Here is a 22,880-nt window from a genome sequence, read left to right as displayed (position 1 = left end):
AAACTAGGCTTCGCGGCGAGGCCTCGCGACGATGGTGCGCCCGCGCCGGCAAACACACTTATGTAATAGGAAGCATGCCAGTGTTGATTCCTACTAACTGTCACAACATGTGTCATAAAATCAGTCACGCATGTCATGAGTAATCTTCCTTCTTATTGGGACAAACTAATTAAAAATCCAAACATTGTAAGCATTAGAAATCTCTCTGTGTATAACATAGTCATTAGGTTGGGGTCATTTAAACAATTTCACGTTTATGATCATTCGCGAAATTTCATGCCATTGACATTCAACTCTGGCAACTTCTACGAGATATGCAAATAGGTTTTAAAGAAATGAGTTTTGAAATATAATAGCTCGTTTAATTTTTAGTCTGGATTTTTAATAATTTAATGGAAGTGCCGATTGCGAGCGGCACTTAACAAAACTTTCAAAGGCGATAAGATCTGTATAATTGCATATATATTTTGGCAATGTATAATGCATTGCCGTCGCCGTTCGTCGGCGAGCCAAATTTTAGAACAATGGTGATGATTAGTGTCATTGACATAACTATTGTTCATTGTTAAATTGACGTAGTTTTACTTTTACCAGGCTACCGTTCTCGAAGATTTTGACTATTGAAAATTATTATATTTATATTTATTTGAAAATTATGATTGTATTTTTATAGTTCAAATTCAACAAACCATTACACTAAACATACCATTAAAATATTTATCAAATTAAAAAGGAAGAAAACCTGAATCAACACAGCAACAGTAAATATGTAGACTACATAAAACCTTATTGCAATATAAGAACTCCAACGTGTGCCACAGACTATCAAACGAAACTCATACAAATCAACAATTTTAAATTAAGAACGAGGAAACTATGCAGTAGACTCATTTAGGTTCGCTTTGTCGCGATGTTTACCAATGGGTGAGGTCATTCACACCTTTATCGCGCGAGTCGGCAGAATTCGGATTGTCACCAGGCGAGCGTTTTGTCAACTGATACATAAAGAGATCACAACAACACTACGTCACTGTAGGTTTACTGTAATCGGTCAAACAAAGGCAAAGTTTAGTCTACGTGGAATAGGGAGGCATATGTATTTTTAGAAAATAGAAAACAGTTTTATTTTATAGTTGACTTAATCACTATGTAATTTCTACATATGATACACAACTATGTAATGAAGTAATACGTTGTAGGTGAGTGAACGAAATTAACCTACTCACATTACAAATGTCTTGAATACTGATTTTATTTTGAAGATAAACACACGTGTCCCAGAAAATTTAGTAACATGCGATCATGTTTCTATTTGTTTTGTGAACTATCGTCAGTCTAATAAAGAAAAGAAAACAATTTTATCAACAACCGGTGGCCTTATCAAACAATGACTCGTGATTTTGGTTGTTTCAATACATTTTGACAAATTATACGAGATTGCTGCTTAAGGTAGGTCATTCAACTTCAACTAGATCACCTAGTCTCGGCGAGGCGTGTGAAAAACATCCACTCCACATCCAACATATCGATACAATGAATTCGTCGATACGCATCACTGAGCAACTGATAAACATTTCAAACGATGGGAACGAAATTCTAAATTCTGTGGTGCAGTTGCGAAACTATATTGTTAGCTCTTCAGCACAATACTACAAAGAGTGTCAGTTTGACAAAGATAACTTTTAGCTCAATCCTTTCTCTAATATCGAAGGCAAATATTTGTTCAATCGAAGAATTTAGGCAGGGCTGATACGCCTATAATTCTGGTATCGATAACATTCACTGAAAGTTGGTCACGTTCGCAGTCTGAAAATGTTATCTTTGTACTTGTTTGACATCGATAGAGCTCAGCGTCAAAGCAAACAAATAACGATTCAGTCTGTCACCACTCCGTTTATCTGTTGTTTTTACTGTTTATCTTTCAGTCGGTACATGACATTATTCCGCTAAACTAGACTGCAGACGTTTTAATCAATGTTCAATCATTAGTGGGTAATACCGGCTAACAGAAATATCTGCAGTATTTAGAGACATTAACGCATGTAAATACTAAATTATAAAATGATTCAAATTATTTCTGAACGTACTGAACTTCACATGGTTTACTGACACCGTGTTATTAACCTCCACTGACGTAGTTTTCTAAAGCACATAAATGCCTACAACCAAATTTTGTATGTCTAATGATATCTAACTCGGACGCACTGACTCATAAAGCTACATAACCGCCCATGAAAAATTCATTGTCACTAAATATAGTACAAAAATTAAACAGACACGATTCCAAGAATACAACGTATGGTGTCGAATATTGCAGGACTTCCTGTTTTCTCAACCACGAATGGGGTTATTCGGTAGTGCTCGCTTTCACCCATTCTTCAGATAGGCCAGCCATACATAGCTCGTTGCGTCAATATTTCGAGTGGCCGTGTTTTCTTCGGGAGAATAGTTAACCCAGTTTCGGTCGGTCCTGGCTAAATATACCGCGACTACCTGACTTCGAGCGCATACCAGCAGCGCACGGTCGCAGCAACCGCATGACATGTTGTCAATCTTATTTAAAATATCTGTTTATATTTTAATGTTACGTCTCGTTGGCAGGGATGTACTGACTGACAGATGTGATTCACTTATACGTAGAATTTCATACATCGAATATAGGTCTGAAAAAAAAAATGTGAATTCTTTAACGTAGGCTGCAGACTTACAAAATGCATTGTTATTGCAAAGTTGTGCCGAAGCGCTAGAAACTTGCCTTTTTTAAACTTTACTCCGCAAGTTATTTTAACTTAAGGACTAAGTTTTTATGGATGCCAAATAAAAACTCCTGAACTTTGTTAAGACTTCATATAATTTATAATTTAACTTTTATTGTTTACGATTTATATTTTTGCTTGAGGTTTTTGACCTCTAATATTCTATCAAAACCACATACAGGGACAATATAAGCTATACTTTTATGTAAAGTAGGCATAAAATAGTGGCTGTTTATATCGTTAAACCACCTGAAGGCAATAGGCTACCCATCACTATTAAGTAATTTACTATTGCACCTACTAACAAGTTTTTGTAACACCCGGTAGCAGTGTGGCATATCACTTTTTGTTACCATTCTAACTTCACATACATACTATAAGTATTGCGAATTAAAGTACTGAAGTTTCTACGGTAAAACAGATGACTGTCCACGATTTTTCGAAAGGTCTCGAACTAAATAGTGAATGAATTTATAACATTCAGCGTTTTGTTCGAACAATGAATCAAAAGCGTAATCTAGATACTGGTGAATAGCGGCCGATGCGAATGAACTCGCTTTTAATGTAACCCGACACATAAGTGTGCCATCGGCCCGGCTAACCTTTCCGACGAAAAACTAAGGCTAAGTAGGGTACACATTGTCGACAACAATTAAACTATTCTTGATAACCGAATAAATAACGCATTAACAACTACCAACTACTTTAACCCCCAAACATGTTTCTTTCGAAACAACTGAATACCAAGTGTCTTTTCAACAGTAGAAATTTTGCAGTTTGTATTGAGGAGGTAATTACAAGGTCAATATTGCTAAATCTTGAAAACTACAATTTTCGAATGCAAGCATTTTAATAGCTGTAGTAGGTATTGCGTGTCACCTGTCATATTTGATGTTCTAAGTAAATATATGTAATGCACAGTCGCATTCGTAAACTAGCTAAGACAATACTGTCAGTGTGTAGAGTAGTCGCTGCGCGGTCATGAGGAACCGCGCGTGCGCGTGCGGCTGACCTACTTATGCGCGGCGACCATTAGTACTTGCCATCAGACCACACACGCTAAACTACCACGCCGCACGCCCAGCGACGTTACCGCGGCCCATCATAGTTCCTACTGAAACATCATCACTAGCCATACTGAATCCCTTTTCGGCAGTTCAATGACCCCGCTATCGAAATCCGCACACTCACACGCGCGTCCACGGACAGAACGACCAGATAAAAAAAATGAAACAAAAAACATCTCGCGTAACGGTGAATGAGTACCAGACAGAGATAACTATATTTCGGCAGTGTACTCGTCGAGTGTAAGGTCGGCAACGAAAAACACTGACGCAATTTTTACAGCGTACGTAATTGAGCACTGACGAAGTCAGCGGTGTGTGCGTGAGCGCCGAGAGCGACGCCCGCGTCCGCCGAAACGGAGGCGGAATATTTAGGTGAAAGTGTTTCGAATTTCGACATGACGACATTCGCGCGCAGTCGTTATCGTGATTTTGCCGAATCGAGAGGTTCGTAGAGTGCGCAGGCAACCGCGACGCGACTGCGACCCGCGCCCGCGCAACCTTAAAGTGTTCACCCCGCAGGAAGTGCTCCGGACTCTGCATGCTGAACGTGTCTAGTGCTTGCGTTGAAAAACTATGCTGAGAGTTGGTGTGTCCAAAAATTTTCGGAGACGTAAATTAAAAAGGTGATCGGTGAATCCGGAACAAGGTGGTTCTTCGTGTGATGTGCGTGTTGAAGCGCTAAGCAAGCTGTCGGCGGGCGACAAGCTGGGGCCCGACGAGGTGCTGGACGCCTCCACTCACGCGCACCAACTGCAGACGATGACCTCCACCATGGGTAAATATTGTGATTATTCTGCAAAACATCACCCTGACCCCATCTCGTAAAAAAAATAACAAGCACGTCTAAAACCCATCGCAAAAAAAACATCAAATATTTATATTTAAAAAATCATGAGCTAACAAAAACATTCGGTGGGTGAAAATGTTCGTCTCTCGCAGATAGTACTAATCCTGTATTATAAACACTAATGAAACTAACCCACATGTGCGTTCTTTATTGGTAAACTAACGGCCGGCCCGTAGCACTTGCTACGCGCTACGAACCACCAACGACAATACCTATCAATTTATTTCCAAAAAGGTTTATGTTCTTATTATTTTAGACTTTTTATTTTTTTCTTTTTGGAATATTTTTTTTGTCCACGACATGAAATAACTTAATTCCATTTTTTTTTATTTGAGTATTGATAAAGGTGACCCATGTCAACATAAATCATCATTTTAATTATTAATATTAAGGACAAATCTTTAGATTTAATCATTTGAAATAAGAAAAAATATATTGCGAAACATTGATAAGCTTATGAATAAGCAGGTAAGTCTCGTAGCCGATTGCTACGAGTTTTGCTACGAAGAATTATCAAGTAAAGTTTACCGCGCTGACGGCTTTCTTATTAAAACGTAGTTAACTGTAATATTTTTATTCGAAGGAAACTATGTGCGCTAAACTGTATTTATATGGAAACTTTCAGCTTTCCAGTAACAACAAAAAAATAATATGAAATCCTCATAAAACGGAATGGGCGAAAATCGTTGTTGTTCAAATAAAATATTTAATTAACTCTATACGGTTATTACAACTTTTAAAATAATTTCTCCGATTTTTTCACCTGGAAAAGTGTGTAATTTTAGTTGGTAGCTTGAAATTGGATACGGAAACGATGCAGAATAAATGTATTTTAAGCCAAAAACAAAAATACAACCAGTATTTTTTATTAAAGTGTATGAAGGCTGCACGTGAATCGGTGTATATAGATAGTCAGGAATAACAACAGACGTTCATTGTAACATATTCTCATAAAAATATCTTTCAAAAACACTTCCTGCTTTGGCAATGTGCGCGCCAATATGAACTTTGTATCGAAACCAATAACACCTAGAACCGCATACACAAATACAACCGTGTTACTGGCTCAATGTCTTATTGAGCAAACACCGGATTCTGAAACAGTTCAAAAAAATAAATCAGCATAGAGTTGCAAAACAAAAGAGGTACCGTTTTACCATTGAGCGGTAACCATGACATTCCCAAATCATCTCGTGGATCACAATCGTGACTTCATAGTCTATGACCGGCTACTTTTACTTTCATTACAATATGGCCGCCCTTTGTCTATGTTCTATGAATCGGTGAGGTTGTTGATCTCCCGCCATTTTGCCGTTGCCGAAATACGTTTTTTACGCTCACTTTCCAATGCGGTGAAAGCGAAAAGGTACAGAATGTCACTGCTTCCTTTCAAAGCATTGTAGTGGGAGGACGTTGTCGAGTTTCGATAATAATAGGTGCGTTATTTCGCCTGTCAAAAAAACTCTATTGTTCTCTAATTCGGATACATATGTATACATTTGTTCTGCTTCATGTACTTGGTGATAATACGTTTGTAAGACACGCATGTGTATAGGAATTGACATGCCTTAGATGTAAATGACTTCTACTATACTTAGAGAAATCTCTGGAGTAAGTTTATTATACTGTATTTCTTTACTGAATAGAGTACCTACTCTGTAATGTTCGACAGTACCGTCACATTCCATGAATGCTACATAAGGTTATATACTCGACCTTCCCAATCGCTTCTCGAGTCTTGAATGCTCTGAGTACCTACTTATATTTTTTTTAGGTATTGGAGAATCTTAATAAAATGCGTTTTAATTAATCGTAAGTAAAATTATAAATAAATTCAGATAAACTATGAATGTGTTTGCAAATTATTGTGAATATGAATGCTTATTTTGAACAGTCATAATTATTTCTCTAGTTAAAAACATACTGCAATTGAATCTGGATTTTTTCTATAACATAGGAAGTCTTCGGATCGGAAGTGTCGGTGTTTAAAAATGGAACGTTTTAGCTGTGCGCACGCGCATACAACCTGAATGTCAAGGCGCTGCGCCTGAGGCCATGAGGCCCAGTGTTGGGGCTCCAAATATTAGTGCTAGTGAGATTTGTTTTTTTTTTTTTGTATTCTGTACTTAAATAGGAAAAGCATGGTGCCAAGTTAATTTCACCATCTTTCTTCATTTAAATATTGAATGTCCAAGATTAGACTTATAAATGAATTGCCTCGTAAGAACTCGTGCACTGCACAAGATTCTATGACAATGGCTGTTTATTTTTTTCTTCAATAGCGTAAAAGTTAAAACTTTTTGGAGTTCTAGAACCAATACAATGGAACCCAGGCCATACTCAAATAATGACACAGAATGTTAATATTATTCATTGAAAATATGAAAATACTGCCTATCATGTATGTGTCTACAAGATAGCAATCAGTTTGGTGTCATAGGTAGGCATTCAAATGATTCATCACATTAACCTCTACAATTTTTAAAATATTTGTCAGTTGGTGATTATCATATTACATACATGCATACGTCTTTTAATGTAATTTTTAAAAGGCTCTAAGTATGTAAAAAATATAAATGCTATAGCTGCTAAAACTGTATTTTGCAAGCCATCAATCATTATTAACAGTTAGTTATAAAAACGACAACAAAAAAAACAACTAGAGCAAAAAGGCAAAACGGAAATACTTTTTAGGCAATACCGTTGACATTTAAAAACCTTTGAGGTCATTACCCTGTCTGTTGACTCAAATACTGCCCTAGGCATATTCGATAAGCAAATACATTTAAAACAAAAAGCTACCTACAGATACGATAAACTGAAGACAGTACATAACTACAAGTTCCATTTTTAAATGAAAAGAGGTCATAACCAAATGAGTTGGCATATTATTGGGAAAGAAAAATGACTCGTATAGCTTTTTACTGATCCAACAGTAGAAAAATATCTGGCTGAATGTGAGCTCTTAAAACAAACAACGAGAGTGAATCCTTTGTATAGTACGCAGAGACAGTAAATGAAGACACAAAAAATATAAAGGCCTTAAAGTTCCGAGAATATTTAACTTAAGCCCAAACAAGCTACCAGTGTTACTTCACAGCCCTGAAGTGTTCAAGGAACATGCGTACACGCAGTCCGTTCACTCGGGCACTCGATTCGAGGTGCGTCGCCCAATCGGGCAGCCGACCTCGCCGGTGACACTGACATTGCAACCGGAACCACTCGACCACTTCCTGACATACACACCGACAATACAAGATGTACATTCTCATCTATTCTATTATTAGATTCGAAAATAATTTTTAAATTGGACGGATAATAGTCCTGTTTTGAAAATACTAAGGTCTACAAGCTTTTTTGCGCAGGAATCGATGTGGTGATGTCATTTTTTTTCGCTAACAACTTTAACTAGTTCGTGGTATATCCGTCTTTTTGGCAGTCCATTTATTTCGGCAGTATAGAATATATCATTTGTATAAACATGCCACTCAATGGATGATATGAGTAGGTCAACGTTACTCGGATTTAATGGTGTACTGAAATAATTAATCATGTATTTATTCGCGAGTATTTCCTCACATACCGCGAACTGGTTTAAATAAACATAGTTTTGATAATAGTAGTTAATTTTGTTCTCGAAACTGGAGTATTAGAGTTGTGACTTACATTTTTCGAATAACGCAGTTTACTTAGACTGGTATGATGCAAGAAGAACTACCAGTTAGTACAGGCAACCTTGACAACTTACAACATTCACACGAGACTGTCTTGATACATTCTACGTCCGTTTGGCTAAACAATCTTCGGAACTTATGACGTGGATGAGCGAAACACGGTTAAGAAATGTCTGGGTATTTCATCAAAGAAAAATTAGGTTGACCATATGGTAGGAAGATTCTATTTATGCGTCTATAAAATTATTTTTTGATGGGAAAGTAAACATAGTAAAGCGTACTTTTGTGACTAAGCTGGCGGGGAAAATTCGAGACCTCTATGAATTCAGTACTTTTACTTTTTTTTTCATACACAAACACAATAGAAAGTCCATTGCACCAATGTTTTGTACCTAGACTCAATAACTTATGATTTACTCAACATTTTGATCGTAGCTATCGATCGTTAAGAAATGTCTGGGTATTTCATCAAAGAAAAATTAGGTTGACCATATGGTAGGAAGATTCTATTTATGCGTCTATAAAATTATTTTTTGATGGGAAAGTAAACATAATAAAGCGTACTTTTGTGACTAAGCTGGCGGGGAAAATTCGAGACCTCTATGAATTCAGTACTTTTACTTTTTTTTTCATACACAAACACAATAGAAAGTCCATTGCACCGATGTTTTGTACCTAGACTCAATAACTTATGATTTACTCAACATTTTGATCGTAGCTGATTGCCAAAGCGCTCATTAGACTTTCAAGAGATTTTCTATGACTCAATCCTCGTTCAGAAGTACATCATTAGAGTCTAAAAGACTTACAAAGATTACTAAGCTAGTTAGTCACTTAACCACACGTAAGTGAACGTACATTTTTTGAAAGTGCCTGCTTTCGTTTTTTTTTTTTTTTAACCAAACTTAGGAGTTGCTTTCAAATTTAGAATAAGTACTAAATAATAAGTCTGAAAGGCACCATTACTAAAAAAGCCCACAAAGAAAATATCAATTTTTAAACAAATTCTTACAATTTTTTTACAATACAGTTCAAGGAAAAAAAAACTACCACGTTGATCGTATTATTATTTTTAACTCACGAAAATATTTTGACGTACACCATTCGTATGTACATTCGTAGAATATTTAGTTCAGCCAACCATAATATTTATGATTTGCGGGCATAAAACCATATTAGTTCCAATGAACCCCGCCACTGGCGCAACTCATGAGTAGTATGGATTTCAGCGAAATGTAGGTCACGTAGGTACGTATGAAAGTGTACCGAAATCATGGACACTTAACCACGGGACACATAATTGCATACCCCACCCTTTCGAGTTTTTATTTTTCTTTCCACGTCTCGAATGGCCAGTATTCTCTTTTATTAATAACAAAAAGATTTTATTTTGATGATTAAAAAGTAAAGAATGTTATCAACTCTTATCTGAAGCAAATATTTTGTTCAGTTCCGTAATGAACCGGTTTATTGACAAACAAAGCAGGATAACCACTTAACAAATATTTAATTCTAAATAATAATAACTTATGCAGTTAGATAAAACTTTTTCGTATCTCAATCATTTAAACTTTATTAAGAACGACGTTAAAACAATCCCAGATGCTTCCTCTAGTAAAGCATTCATATCTACAAACCATCAACATAAATATCCATATAGTTTTCATTGCTAATTCCATGACCCCCAAGTTTGGTGCACGTAGGTGTAAACCAAGAAGAGAACCCTAACAGCAGAACTTCGGACGATAAGCGGGCGACCGCGGCAGAGGTCACTTCGCTTCCGGACAGTTGCTTTCGGACAAAACACGTGTGTTAACAAGCCCTTAATTTGAAGCCTTGGGTACTAGGAAATACTGTCCTTAAGTATGATTTCCCATTTCGACCTCACGTTGTTCGAGTATTATCTAGGCTTAAGGTTGTCGTTAAATTATATCTTGGTTGGATTTTTGCAATTAGTAAAAGTTTTTAACTGATGAACCCCAAAAACAATACAAAAATTATCTTTATTTTAAAGAGCAGAAAATTTAAAGTGGCTTTGCTTAATCCTGTTAACGCACACGCAGTAAACACAGGTGCATCCATTGGGGCTGCGGGTTGTTCGAAAGAGATACCGCGGCCCTGGTACATAAAAGGTCTATGACGGAACACGACGATTTTAGTCAGTAAGAGTCTGACACTCCCTCACCGCTGCTGACCCACAGCGGGAGGGGTCATTTGATGATTTTACGTCGCTAAAAAAAAGGTGCATCCATTGAATTGAAATTAGCATTACGCAAACAAAAGACAGTCTCAAATTCTAAATTCAAATGGAAAACAATTGAACGCAACAAAGTGCCCAAATTCCTACATTGTTGCCGCGTCTCGAGGACGGAACATATATCCATAGACATAATATTAGTAAACAGGACTGCGCATATAAACCCAAAAAACGAGCCGAGTGAAACAGTTAGTACGGAGGCTGTCTGTCCCTTTCTAATAGGGTGACTATGAGATTAAGCTATGTGAGACAAATCCGAATTTGCTAAGATTATTAAACACAGATTGGTATTGAAGTTTTAACTTACGCAGTTTGTGCCCTTAAGATACTAATAAAGGCTTTTAATAATTAGCGGGAATTAGCAGTATAAAAGCAGGAAGATTCGAAGTGAAGACTGTTTTTTTTTGTATTTCTACTTCATATATAGACTGCTGAGCCATTTATGTCGCCTTTTTTCTTTTTTTGGGAAGCTATAACAATAGTACAACAGTTTTAAAATCCATCACCCATATTTTGACTCGTTACAAGAATTCATGGGCACCCTAGTTGTTTGGTTTACGAAAATGTTATTATTAGCTTACCTGTGGAACGATATATTGCAACCACCATAGGATTCACTTTTACAAGTATAAACGCAACACTTTTTCACCATTTAAATAGTTTAAATTGATTTAATACAAAAAATATAAACAAAATTTTAAATGCTGATTACGCGCCAAGAATGTTCAGGGTTACCGCTAGAAAAAAAATAAAAATTTATGTTGTTTATGTTTTAATAATAAATACGAATAAATTAATGCGATTGTTATTAATATGTTGACTTACAATTGTTAAAATAAGATAAAAATTTTATGTGATTCAATTGTTTTTTGGGAAGACAAAACTTTTGATCACAACATTTTTTTATGCTGGCAAGGTGTTAGAAAGAGACAAACAGCCTCCGTTCGAACTATCCCTCTCGGCTCGGATTTGCCTCTGTGTATTATGCAACCAATTTAGTACCTTATTGCGTTAGAATAGAGTTCATTTTCGTAAATATATATTTTGAGCGTGCGCAATCTTGTTTAGTAATATTATATCTATGCATATATCTTACTAGACGTGCTATTTAATGAGCAACATTAATGAATGCAATCAAACAAAGCCGAACAGCGGTCAAGCGACCGACCCTGGGTGGGGACGCACGCGCACTTCCGTGTGATCTTGCTTTAGGCTACGTTCAAGATCAACCAATTCTATTATCCCTTTATCTATACACGTCTATGCATATTTATCAGTCAAACATAATCAATATTCAAATTGTATGATTTATTGGTTTGATTTGGTTGATTATTTATTCTAGATATTAATGTTTTGGGTGTGTTTAGTCACGCTTAGCAAAATAAAATTACAAATATGAATTTAACTTTATGCAAAATTAGTGTAATGAAAACTATTATCCAAAGTTTCCAGACAGTGAAGTACAATTTCCTTAGAAACAGTAATCAGTGTTCTGATGATAATTTTATTCATCGATTTATCTAAATCATGATAAGGCGCACCTAGACTCTCACTATCTTAGGTCACTGACCAAAGTATGAGACATAAAAAACAAAAACAATTACATACATTCCGCTTCCTTAAATATTTTAGCTAAATGTGATCCTATAACTCAATATAGCAAAAATTATTTGATTTAGGTTAAAACAAATGAATAAAACAAACAACTCAATGAACAAAATTGTATTTATAACACACCGAACTAAAGAAGGTTATTTAAATACAATTTATCATCATATTTATATCATCGTATATTTTACTGCAAGTAATAAAGTCATAAGTATATATTTCCTATATGTCCGCGGAAGTTGAGTCTCACGGTCTCGCAAAAAGCTTGGAGCGTCGCGTCGCCCGCGCCGAATCTCGCGATAATTTTATTGACTCCATTTACACGTCACTATCAAGGTCTTTGACTCATTCCTGTTTATTTGAGACTAGTTCGTTTTATGTTGACAAAATAGTTTCTAAGAACATTGCACTCTAGTGTAATTTTAAATTAATTGCGGACTGCTTGCTATAAAGATAAACAGTACTGGTGACTAATTCATTTACGTTATTATTTCTCAACTAATGATCGAACGCATTTTATAATAAGAGGTGTTGCTGTTTTCAAATTCTCAGACAGGAACGACTTTTGAATTTATTCATAAATGGAATCGTAGATTCGATCGCTGTTACGCAGCCGTTTACGTCATAACAAGCTTGTCCATTTTACGGTTATGCATTTGATTAGATAGCTATTTAAAAAAGAACTTTGGATAACAGTTGCTATGTCACGGTACATTGTTCGCATCGCTATTATTAAAGAGTGAAGTGACGTTTGAATGACTCAAGCTCTTATCACATCACTCTATAAATATTTTACGAGTATTTTTTCTCGTACTCTACGTCAATGTTACAGCACTAGTTTACAAATACGCACCAAAGTTTAATGTTCGCCGTGGTCACGCTATTATATTGTAAAACGTATTAGGTTGAAATAATCTTGATACTGTTGCACAAATACCTACGTAGAAGTATTTGGATTTGTATTTTGGTATCGGTTATAGTTTCCGGGTATGACGTTGGCGCTGATAATTTGCAATAATTTAATATTTATAAATATAATTATATTTGTGAATAATTCAAACAAAACACAATCGTACCCAAATCTGTTGATAATATTATGTTGACGTAAGCAAATCATAACAACCCACACAATTCACGGACAGCATTTATCAAAAACACGTGAACTCGTATATTTTAAATTCGAGGTTAAGGAACTTATTTCGATAAAACTTATGTAGAATTTCTAGGCATGACACACGTACGAATAGTGTAATGACCTTTCACGTACGATATGAGTACATGTTAGTACATAGAATTTCCTAAATTAATGTCAAAGAAACTCTGTGTGTCTGTGTATCTACCTATTCGTAACGCTTTCACGTTAAGTACTGATACAAGTAAGATTAAATTGAGAAAGTTTAACTTCCTACATAGGAACAATTTTATGTCATTATTTTTCATAAAAATATATCACTCGTATGTATTTAACGCACCGAAAATTAAAGTTATTCCTCCAAAATGCAAGTGAATCCGCGGCGAGCGACTAGTATATAAAGGATGCATGCAAAGGTACGTAATAGGTTCGCGAATATCTAGCATCAATTGGCGCCAATTGTCTATGATAAACATTAATCGGTCATGATTTCCGTGACGATAATTTCGTCACCATGTACAAATTAGTGTGTCATGCAAATATGGTACTGATTCATATATTATTATGTGCCAATACCTTTAATATGTGAAACTATAATTCCATACAGTGATTACTTATAGTGGGAGAAACAAAAACTTACAGCTATTTTCAGGTCGACCTATTTAGAAATCTGTCATGCTTGTAGCATTTTTAAGATTAAGGGCTGATTTTTCAATCGCCAGATAACTTTTATCTGAAGAATATGTTTGACGATTTGACAGCTTTTGTATGGAAAATATGTCAACCCGCCATATTTATTCCTCAGATAGAAGTTAACTGAGGATTGAAAAATCAGCCCTAAGATTAAAAATAGAACAAGAATGCAAGCGCGTCACTAAATAGTTTGTAGTTTCGAACATTAAAGAATAAACAAATGATTACATGATCGGTGACGTGTGAATGACGCAGTTAACAGGAGCTCGCAACAATGCATTACACTTTCGTGTGTGAGCTCACGGCGTACGTCGGCGCGATATCTGATACAAATTCCATTACACCTTATCAAAGCTATAAAACGTACTGTACGTAAGATGAATGGAAAACGAAACTAAATAAAACCTAGGGTCATGCGGTTTACGCCCGTAGTCAGCGCCAGCCATGAACCGGGCTGACATTGAAAAATGATAATAGTTTTCTTTTTTCAATCGGTAAATAAATAATATTCACAAATGATGCACGACCGGTACCCCATAATATCTGGTCCGCACTATGTGTCTCGGCCAGATATGTCACCAGATTGCCGTAAGTTAATTAATAAAAAATAAGTAGTAACAAAACCTAAACATAATTACCTACGCAAGAACTTAAATAAAATTTTATAAAAATATTTAATAAATAAGCCAACTTGATATCATTTTTAAATTATACTTCTATAGTAAAAAATCTCCTAGTTTAAAAAAATGAAGTTGAAAGATAACAGCTAATGTAAACTAAACAAGGTTGGTCTAAAGTAATAGGTAATTGAATGTGTTTTTAAAGAATTTCTCAATTAATTTAGCGGGTTTAATACCATTAAACCCGCCGGATATTCTTTAAAAGAAAACAAAATAGGTTACTATTGTCATAGATTTTCATGTTTATTTTTTCTTGTTTCAGGAATAATGACACTCAGCCGCGGCCCGTGTGACCTCGACAACATGAGTCTGTTCCAAGACCTCAAACTCAAGAGGCGGAAAGTTGACTCCCGATGTAGTAGCGATGGTAAGTTGCATGTAAATTACTATTTATTATTATCCTTCCGAATGACCATACAAAACCGTAATGAGACATAATTGTAAGCAATTATTTATTAATACGCTGAAAGATTTATGGTTTTATTTTTCTTCGGCTTTTTATGGTCATACTTTTTACTGTCATTGCGTTTAAAAAAAGAACACCATAGACATATTCGAAGCTGATTTCCCGCCTCTTTGGAACTGTAAGGCTTTTGCCAGCCAGTAGCAGACGTAACGGCATTGTTATTGTAAATTGTAAATAAATAGATAAAGTGCGAGACATAAGGTCGCAGTACTGTGGTACTTGTTATTCGTGTCGAGATGTCTTCCATAGTTGTGACGCGGATCACGGACCGCTATCACTTTCTGTCGCTGCGAAGTCTTTTGTTACTAGTAATTTCATTTTCATTTAAACGTGACCCTCACATTTCCACTAATGGTGGGGGCGGACTTATTTTTTTTTGTTTTTTTTTATTGTTTTAGTTTTTTATTCCAAGGATTATATGATTATTTTAGGTCGATTCTTCTCATAGTGTAGCATGTTTGTAAAATATATCGATGCACTAAGGGTAGGTCCGAAACGCAGTATTAAGTATTTCTCTAAAAGCATATCTGCTAAAGGGTAATTATTTTCAGAGATTATATGTCACATAACTAGGTACGTATACTTTTATATTAGTAAAGCCTCTTCTTTGGTGATTATAACTTCGGTTTCCTAACTTTAAAATAAAACCTTACATTTTCAGTACCATAACGTAAAGTCGTGAAATTTTGCACTTAAGAGTTTCTAGAAATCTACTTTCTTGAAAGTGGACACTTTCAAACTAAAATACCGTAAATACTTTTCGTGTGGAACTCGTTTATATAGGGATTTTCTTTTCATCAAGGAAAAAATCTGTAAAAAATCGAGAAAATAAAACGCTCATCCACTCAAATCGATATTATCGATTACACAACGAGATATTCGTAAACAAATTAGTGTTTGATAATGATCGTCACTAAAAGTTAAATAACAGATCAACATAACACGCCGTGAGAGAGTCGAAACTGGTTACGAGAAATGCAAACTTTCACTTACAAATACATTAAAAAATAACTTCCAAAAACGAGATCCGGTTCAACAAGTTGTCGCTGCCGCACGGATTATGAATAGCGGTTATAATCTTCGTAATCTTATATTTCACTATTATAACAATAATTTTAAAAGTCATCTTGCTTTAATGAAAGCACTTATAGTTCGGCCATTCAGAGAATGCGTTCCTGACACGTCGCGATTGAACTGACTGAATTATAACATTCATTGATTATTGATATAATAATGTTGTTTTAATGCTCCTCAATTGTTAAAACGGTAAACAACCAGCAAAAATATTTTTATCGTAACTGCAACGCCATTGCAAAGTTACGTCGTCAGTTCAATCGCGACGTGTCAGGAACGCATTCTCTGAATGGCCGAACTATAGGTATTGAAACTCGAGAGTTCAAGATCGATTGTTCAAGAAACAAAAGAAAGAGTATTATCGCAACCAAAAAGCATTCAAGAATTAAATTTGAAAATAGAATCAATAGATAATTGAATTTATATCTGGCCTTTCAGAAAACATGTTTTTTTAATAGCGCTTGCAAAATATCGGATACGCCCAGAAAACAGCCACTTGAACTTGGTCTATGTTAATATTTTTTATAGTAACACTTAATAATGATTACGTAACAATGACGTAGCAAGTGAAGTCACGGTGATAAAGAAAGTTTACGTAAACCCAAGAAAGGTGAAAGCAATAAATACCGGTGCTGTAATTATTGCTATTGTAGCCTCATGAATTACACATGAGAGAAAGATGTATTCCCTGTCATATAACGTAACATCACGCCCGAGGCTAACGCCGAACATGATTTAAGAACACCATCTTTTATTTTTAAGCTTACACTTCTTTATGGAAGTGACTTGCTTTTATCTCGACAGTCTCTTTATGCAATAATGTTTCAGCAAAAAATTACATTCATGACAGTCATTCGCTCAACAAGAAAAACATAGACAAAGATCAGTAACCTATTCAGCCTAATCAAAACAGCACGTATCCGAACGTAAACACGCACGTCAAACTCTATTTAAAATTGTAATAATTCTTTCCAGGAATAGACGGGTTCTATTTTCGAAGTTTATCACTGAGATATTCGCATACAAAATTCGTGTAACGGTAGCTAAGTTGGGAGCATTGGAGCGGGCAGCATGGCTGCGTGGAAAACGCTTGAAACAGCTACGTGGGGTGTGACGCGACCGTGGCGTGACGCGGGAAGCGTCATCGTGACGCGCCCTCACACGCACTTCTGTGACACACCACTTTGTACGTACTAACGAGATAACGACCCAACCAATTGTTTTTTGGCCTTTCTTAATTATGCATGCCAAATGACTCTCGTACCATTTCATTTATTTATTGAAGGGGTTAGGGCCGTTCATTTCTGAAACGCAAAGTACGTGACACCAAATTAAAAACGCGTCATTGATTTGGAAACGCTCATGTTTCCACGTTGTGTTTATAAATTGCTTTGAGTTTATTGCGGTACTCATTCTAGCCTTGTACAAGTAAACAGTGCATAGAAGGTGCATTAAACTCACAAAACGTTATAAATAAATCAATAGCATCAACTTTCCTGTAAAAGTATGTATTAATACCCTGGTAACATAAAATAATACCTGTTAGCTACGGCACATATTTATACTTAGTTGATTCGTTTCAAAGACTCGTAAACTCATGGTTTATCAGAAATAGGTATGTACATATATAGTACAGGCTATAGGTATATAAAACCCCATAAATAACCGAGTAAAAGCATGAATATTTCAGTTGCGAAAAATTATACGTATCTGCAAGTACTAATCACAAAGTCGTTGTACCACCCACCGAAGGTCTTGTGATAACGCGAGCGTAAATAAATTACTACCAGATTCAAGTGAAATAGTAAAACTGTTTGTATCGTCACGCTATTTTCGCAAGCGAGGTCAGCTGCACTTGAGGTACCAGAAAGAAGTACGTCGATATCGCTGGAGGCTGGAGGCCAATCGCATGTGATAAGATTAGCGATTACTTTGCTGCATAAACGGGGGTAGAATGTTGCCAAGACTTAAATTGATTATCGAAAACTTTGTGATTTTGCGATTATGGATTAGATTACGTGTTCAGTTAGGTTGAATTAAGGTGTCACTACGAGTAATGTAAGGCTTCACCCGTTTGTAAAATGAATTCGATCATGGTTGATGCCCCAAGTTTAAGAGGATCATTTCAGTAGGAAAGCTTTCTTTAAATCGTAGGCTACGAGGGTTTCGTAAAATTAAATAATAATTAACCTGAAAAAATAATAAGATTTCATTTTAACGGAATTCGAACCAGCATTGATAATTTAAATATACTTTAACGCCGGCAAGAGGGATAATGAATCACTGCCACTACTCGTATAATACATCCCTCGCATTACAATGATGACTTTCGCGAAAGAAATGATTGATACATTCAAGTTGGGAGGCAGGCGGGTCGGCGGGGCGCGCGGACACGTGGTGGAGCGGAGCCCCAGGGTGCCGGGCGGGGGGCCGGGGTAGGGGGTGTGACCCACTTTCCCATGTGTCGGTGACCGCGGCCGACCTTCGAGCCTGCAGCGACCGAATAAACGATCGTTCATCCGCCCCGAAATAAAAGACTTGCAGCTTACGTAACTGCCTTTATTGTTGTCTGTCTATTCTTTTACCAAACAAACACTAACTCGATCTAGCACCAATATGCGAGATTAGTTACATAAAATAATGAACTCTAACGCCGTGAGCGTTAGAGTTCATTATTTGGCAAAGGCAACGAGATACAGGAAAACTAGCTATGTGCAACATTACCACTACCATAAAACGAGTAATCAGAACGGGACGTTTATCTAGGCGCTAGTGTGAGTCTACCTAGAACCTCTAGAGCTATTGCATCACGCGGCTAGAAAGATCGGTCCCCACCAATGATGTGGCAAAGGACGCGAAGTGAAATAGAGATCGTCCTCGAAGCGAGAGCGGTGCACGCGTTGCACTAGTCATTGTGCGGTTGCAGTTCGCACGCACGGCCGTCTGAGTGACCTAATAGCGGCTGGAGGGAGGGACCGGGAAGCGCTGCGGGGAGCGGGGCGCGGCTGCGCTCGTGCGGTAGGTCGGGCTCACTGCGCGCGCCCGCCGCCCGACGTCGCGCCGCCGACACTGGAAAACTTTCTTCGCGACTTTTCCTCGTGTAAACAAAACCGCGCAAAATTTTTGCGCCCGCGCGTCCCTGTATCCAGCCTGGATAACCGCGCGCCTTGCACAAATGAAGTTCATTATATCACCACAATATTTTTGTTTTCTTCTCAAATTTACTAATATCATTATCTTGAAATTTCCAATTAGACCACTGTGGACAATTATGTGATTAAAAAGATCAGTTCCTCAAGTCATCGGACTATTGACCGTGTTTGCGATGTAATAATCAATCACGTGAGAGTTAAGACTACGCCTATGGATTTAGTAATAAAAAGTCGGTAAAGTTTAGTGTTTAGATTTATGGTAATGATTTAATTTTGGTACATATTTCCATTTAAGTAAGTACAACTATTTGAAGATTGAAAAGTTTGGGATTTGGATTCAAAGATAACACTAGAAAGTAAATACGCACGTAGAAAAGAGCGGGACTGCATAACTGTAATATTGTTGCATCTCTTAGATCTTGTCGCTACTTCAGTCGGCGTCTTTGATTTGGGATGGTTTGTGCACTTGTTGTGGAAGTATTCATATTTCTCAAGTAGTTCACACAGTTTTCTAGTAAATAATACTTAATCAAATAAGCAATGAGATTACGATTGTTAACTTTAGTGAATCCAATCTAGTACAGGTATCTACCATAAGAAGTTTTACTTAGGTAAGCAGTGATAAATATTTATTTTAGAATCTATTTAACTAGAGAGTTTTATAAACATAGTTAGTATGTATATATTATATTAATATAACATAATAGGCGTTATTGTTGTGTGACGTAGAGCCCTTTGTGGTGTGTGTGGAGCGCAGGCGCAACGCTTCCGGGCGCCGCATCTGCGCTCGCGCCGCTTTCACTTTCTCCTCGCGCGCCGCCGCATCTCGTGCTCGCAGCGCGACCCGCATCCATACTTCCTACATTTTCCACATCTATTCTGGATAGTACATAGATTATTGCATTCTGCCCTCAAACTTTATGAGATCAATTAATTAGTTACAACCACATAAATCTTAAGTTGGCGAGATCGTACCTCATTATGACTAAACGTGTTCCAAAACTTCATCCATAAATATAATAGGTTAGTGTTGTATGTGGCCGGGGCGGCGCTCACATCGTGACGCAACCGACTAGCTAATCTAGTCGGCGGCGTCGGGAAGTGCAGTGTCGCGTCCCCGCGTCGCGCCCCGCGCGCTCAACTACGATCGCGCCGCGCGGTCGTTGACATTTCACCTAGTTTCTATAAGTCGCTTCTAAAAACTCTATGGTGTTCTTTTTCTATTTGTGCGAGACGAGAGGTCGCCCGTCACTGTTGTTAACTGAACCGCGTGTGCCCACAGGCGAGTCGGCCGCCGATACCAGCACGTCGTCGCCGGACCCCGGCCCGCCGTCGCCGCGCATGGCCGAGGCGGGCTGCAGCACGCCGCCGCATCCGCCGCCCGTGTTCGACGGCGGCGGCTCTCCGACGCCATCGCCTGCTTGCCATCCCACCGTCATCCGCTCCGCGCCGCCCTACTCCGTCATCAAGTTCGAGAGCAGCCCGGCTTCTGTTAAGGCAGAGTGCTCACCAGCCAGCAACAAACCTGATGCGACGCCTCCACAGCTATCTTCTGTAAAGCTTGAAGGCACCCCGGAACCTCCTCAGCCTTATAGGCCACGAGCTCTCGCTCCCCCACCACCGGGCTCGCACACCTCGCTATCGCCAGGGCCTTGGCCACCGGCTGCCTGCATCAACGGTGTCAAACCGGAGCTGATAGGCGGGCACTTCCCACCGCAACCACTCGAACCCAAACCTGGTGCACGAGGCTCAACGCAATGGCGGGGCACTCCCGCTGTGATAATGGGCGAGTCAGGTGGAGTTCGGACGATGTTCTGGACGCTGCCAGCGCCTACATCTAGCGGGGAGCCGGCGGCGAGTGCGTCCCACACACCGACGCCACCCACCCCCGACCCGGCTACATGTAGCGAAGAGTCTGCCGCGCGGCTATTACTCAATCTTGGTGGTGAACTAAGGCGACCACGAGGCCCTCCTCTAAATATGGAACTGCTTTGGGCGGGAGACGTATCGCAGCTGCCCGCGCACCAGCAGCTTACCGCACTGAACCTGAGTGCTGCGGCCGGCAGTGTCGCCGGGGCATCACAGGTGGCTGGAGCGAGCGCGCTGGCGCTACCTAGACCCGAGCTTCGAGCCTACGCACCTGAGGCTGAACGTGATGAAGATGAACAACCTATGATCTGCATGATTTGTGAAGATAAAGCTACAGGTCTTCATTATGGCATCATTACTTGTGAGGGGTGTAAAGGTTTCTTCAAACGGACTGTACAGAACCGACGAGTTTACACGTGCGTAGCTGACGGTGGCTGTGAAATTACAAAAGCGCAGAGAAATAGATGCCAATATTGCCGATTCAAGAAGTGTATCGAACAAGGAATGGTTTTACAAGGTTTGTACCTACTTCTATATAAATTATAATCCTGAACTAATTTGATTAATTGCATTTTCCTAATAATTGTTATTTAACAGCGGTACGAGAGGATCGGATGCCAGGTGGAAGGAATAGCGGTGCCGTCTATAACTTATACAAAGTAAAATACAAAAAGCATAAGAAAGCCAATAAGGCGGCGACGACGACGAGTCGAGCGTCACCACCTGAGAAGCCCAAAGACCCTTTACCGCCTATCCCATCTCACCTGGTCAATGGCACCATTCTTAAGACTGCACTCACCAACCCTAGCGAGGTAAGTCGTATGAAGAAAACATTCTAATCATCATAATGTTAATAAATTTTTCATAATTGATTATTAAAGCATTATGTTTACGCTATCATTTTTATTCCAGGTTGTCCACCTAAGAGCACGGTTAGAAAGTGCCGTGTCATCATCACGAGATCGTGCTGTGCCCCTGGAAAGGGCGCTACACATGATTCGTGCTCTGATAGACTGCGATGCCATGGAGGACATCGCCACGGTGCGGCATCTACCAGACCTGCTCCACGACACCTCAGAAATAGGAGACAAACTATGTAAGATCGGGGACTCGATCGTGCACAAAATGGTCGCTTGGACGAAGAAACTACCATTCATTATGGAAATACCAATGGAAATACATTCCAAGCTGTTGATGGAGAAATGGCATGAGATCTCAGTACTGACGACGGCGGCATACCAGGCGATGCACGGGAAGCATGCGCACGCGCCGCCCTCGTCGGACCACGAACAAGACTTTATGCAAGAGGTGAGTGTCAATTAATATTGCAGCGTTAGTGAAAATGTTACGAAAGTCGTATATAAAGGCATTTTTCCACCCAATTTGAGTAACGAGCCCTAGATGTGGCTCAAGCACGCTCCGGGTCACATTCGCTCCAGAGACTTCCGCACATGCGCCGGAGTGCAGTTACGTGATCTGCATCGCTTGCGCAACCGCGGTAGAAAGTCGCCGGCTGCGGCTGCCAGACAACTAGTTGCACTCGGACGTTTGCACACTCACCGCATAACCAGCTATGTTACACTAGGCAATTAATGCACTCTAGAC

General features: G+C 38.4%; 1 protein-coding gene across 1 annotated transcript in view; it reads left to right on the top strand.

Moving 5' to 3' along the window:
- Positions 1 to 4,183: 4,183 nt before the first annotated feature.
- The window catches only part of LOC124642394 (hormone receptor 4-like), a 28,826-nt gene continuing 10,129 nt past the window's right edge, over positions 4,184 to 22,880 (top strand). Inside the window, exons 1-5 of the mRNA XM_047180802.1 lie at positions 4,184 to 4,598; positions 14,977 to 15,081; positions 20,689 to 21,792; positions 21,873 to 22,087; positions 22,188 to 22,583. Of these exons, the coding sequence (XP_047036758.1) occupies positions 4,583 to 4,598; positions 14,977 to 15,081; positions 20,689 to 21,792; positions 21,873 to 22,087; positions 22,188 to 22,583 (1,836 nt within the window). The 5' untranslated portion in view covers positions 4,184 to 4,582. The remainder of the gene's footprint in view (positions 4,599 to 14,976; positions 15,082 to 20,688; positions 21,793 to 21,872; positions 22,088 to 22,187; positions 22,584 to 22,880) is intronic.

The sequence above is a fragment of the Helicoverpa zea genome, chromosome 2 (genome assembly GCF_022581195.2).
Source record: "Helicoverpa zea isolate HzStark_Cry1AcR chromosome 2, ilHelZeax1.1, whole genome shotgun sequence".
Lineage (NCBI taxonomy): Eukaryota > Metazoa > Arthropoda > Insecta > Lepidoptera > Noctuidae > Helicoverpa > Helicoverpa zea.
Note: the sequence above shows the minus strand (reverse complement) of the source record. Positions and strands in the feature narration are given on the sequence as shown.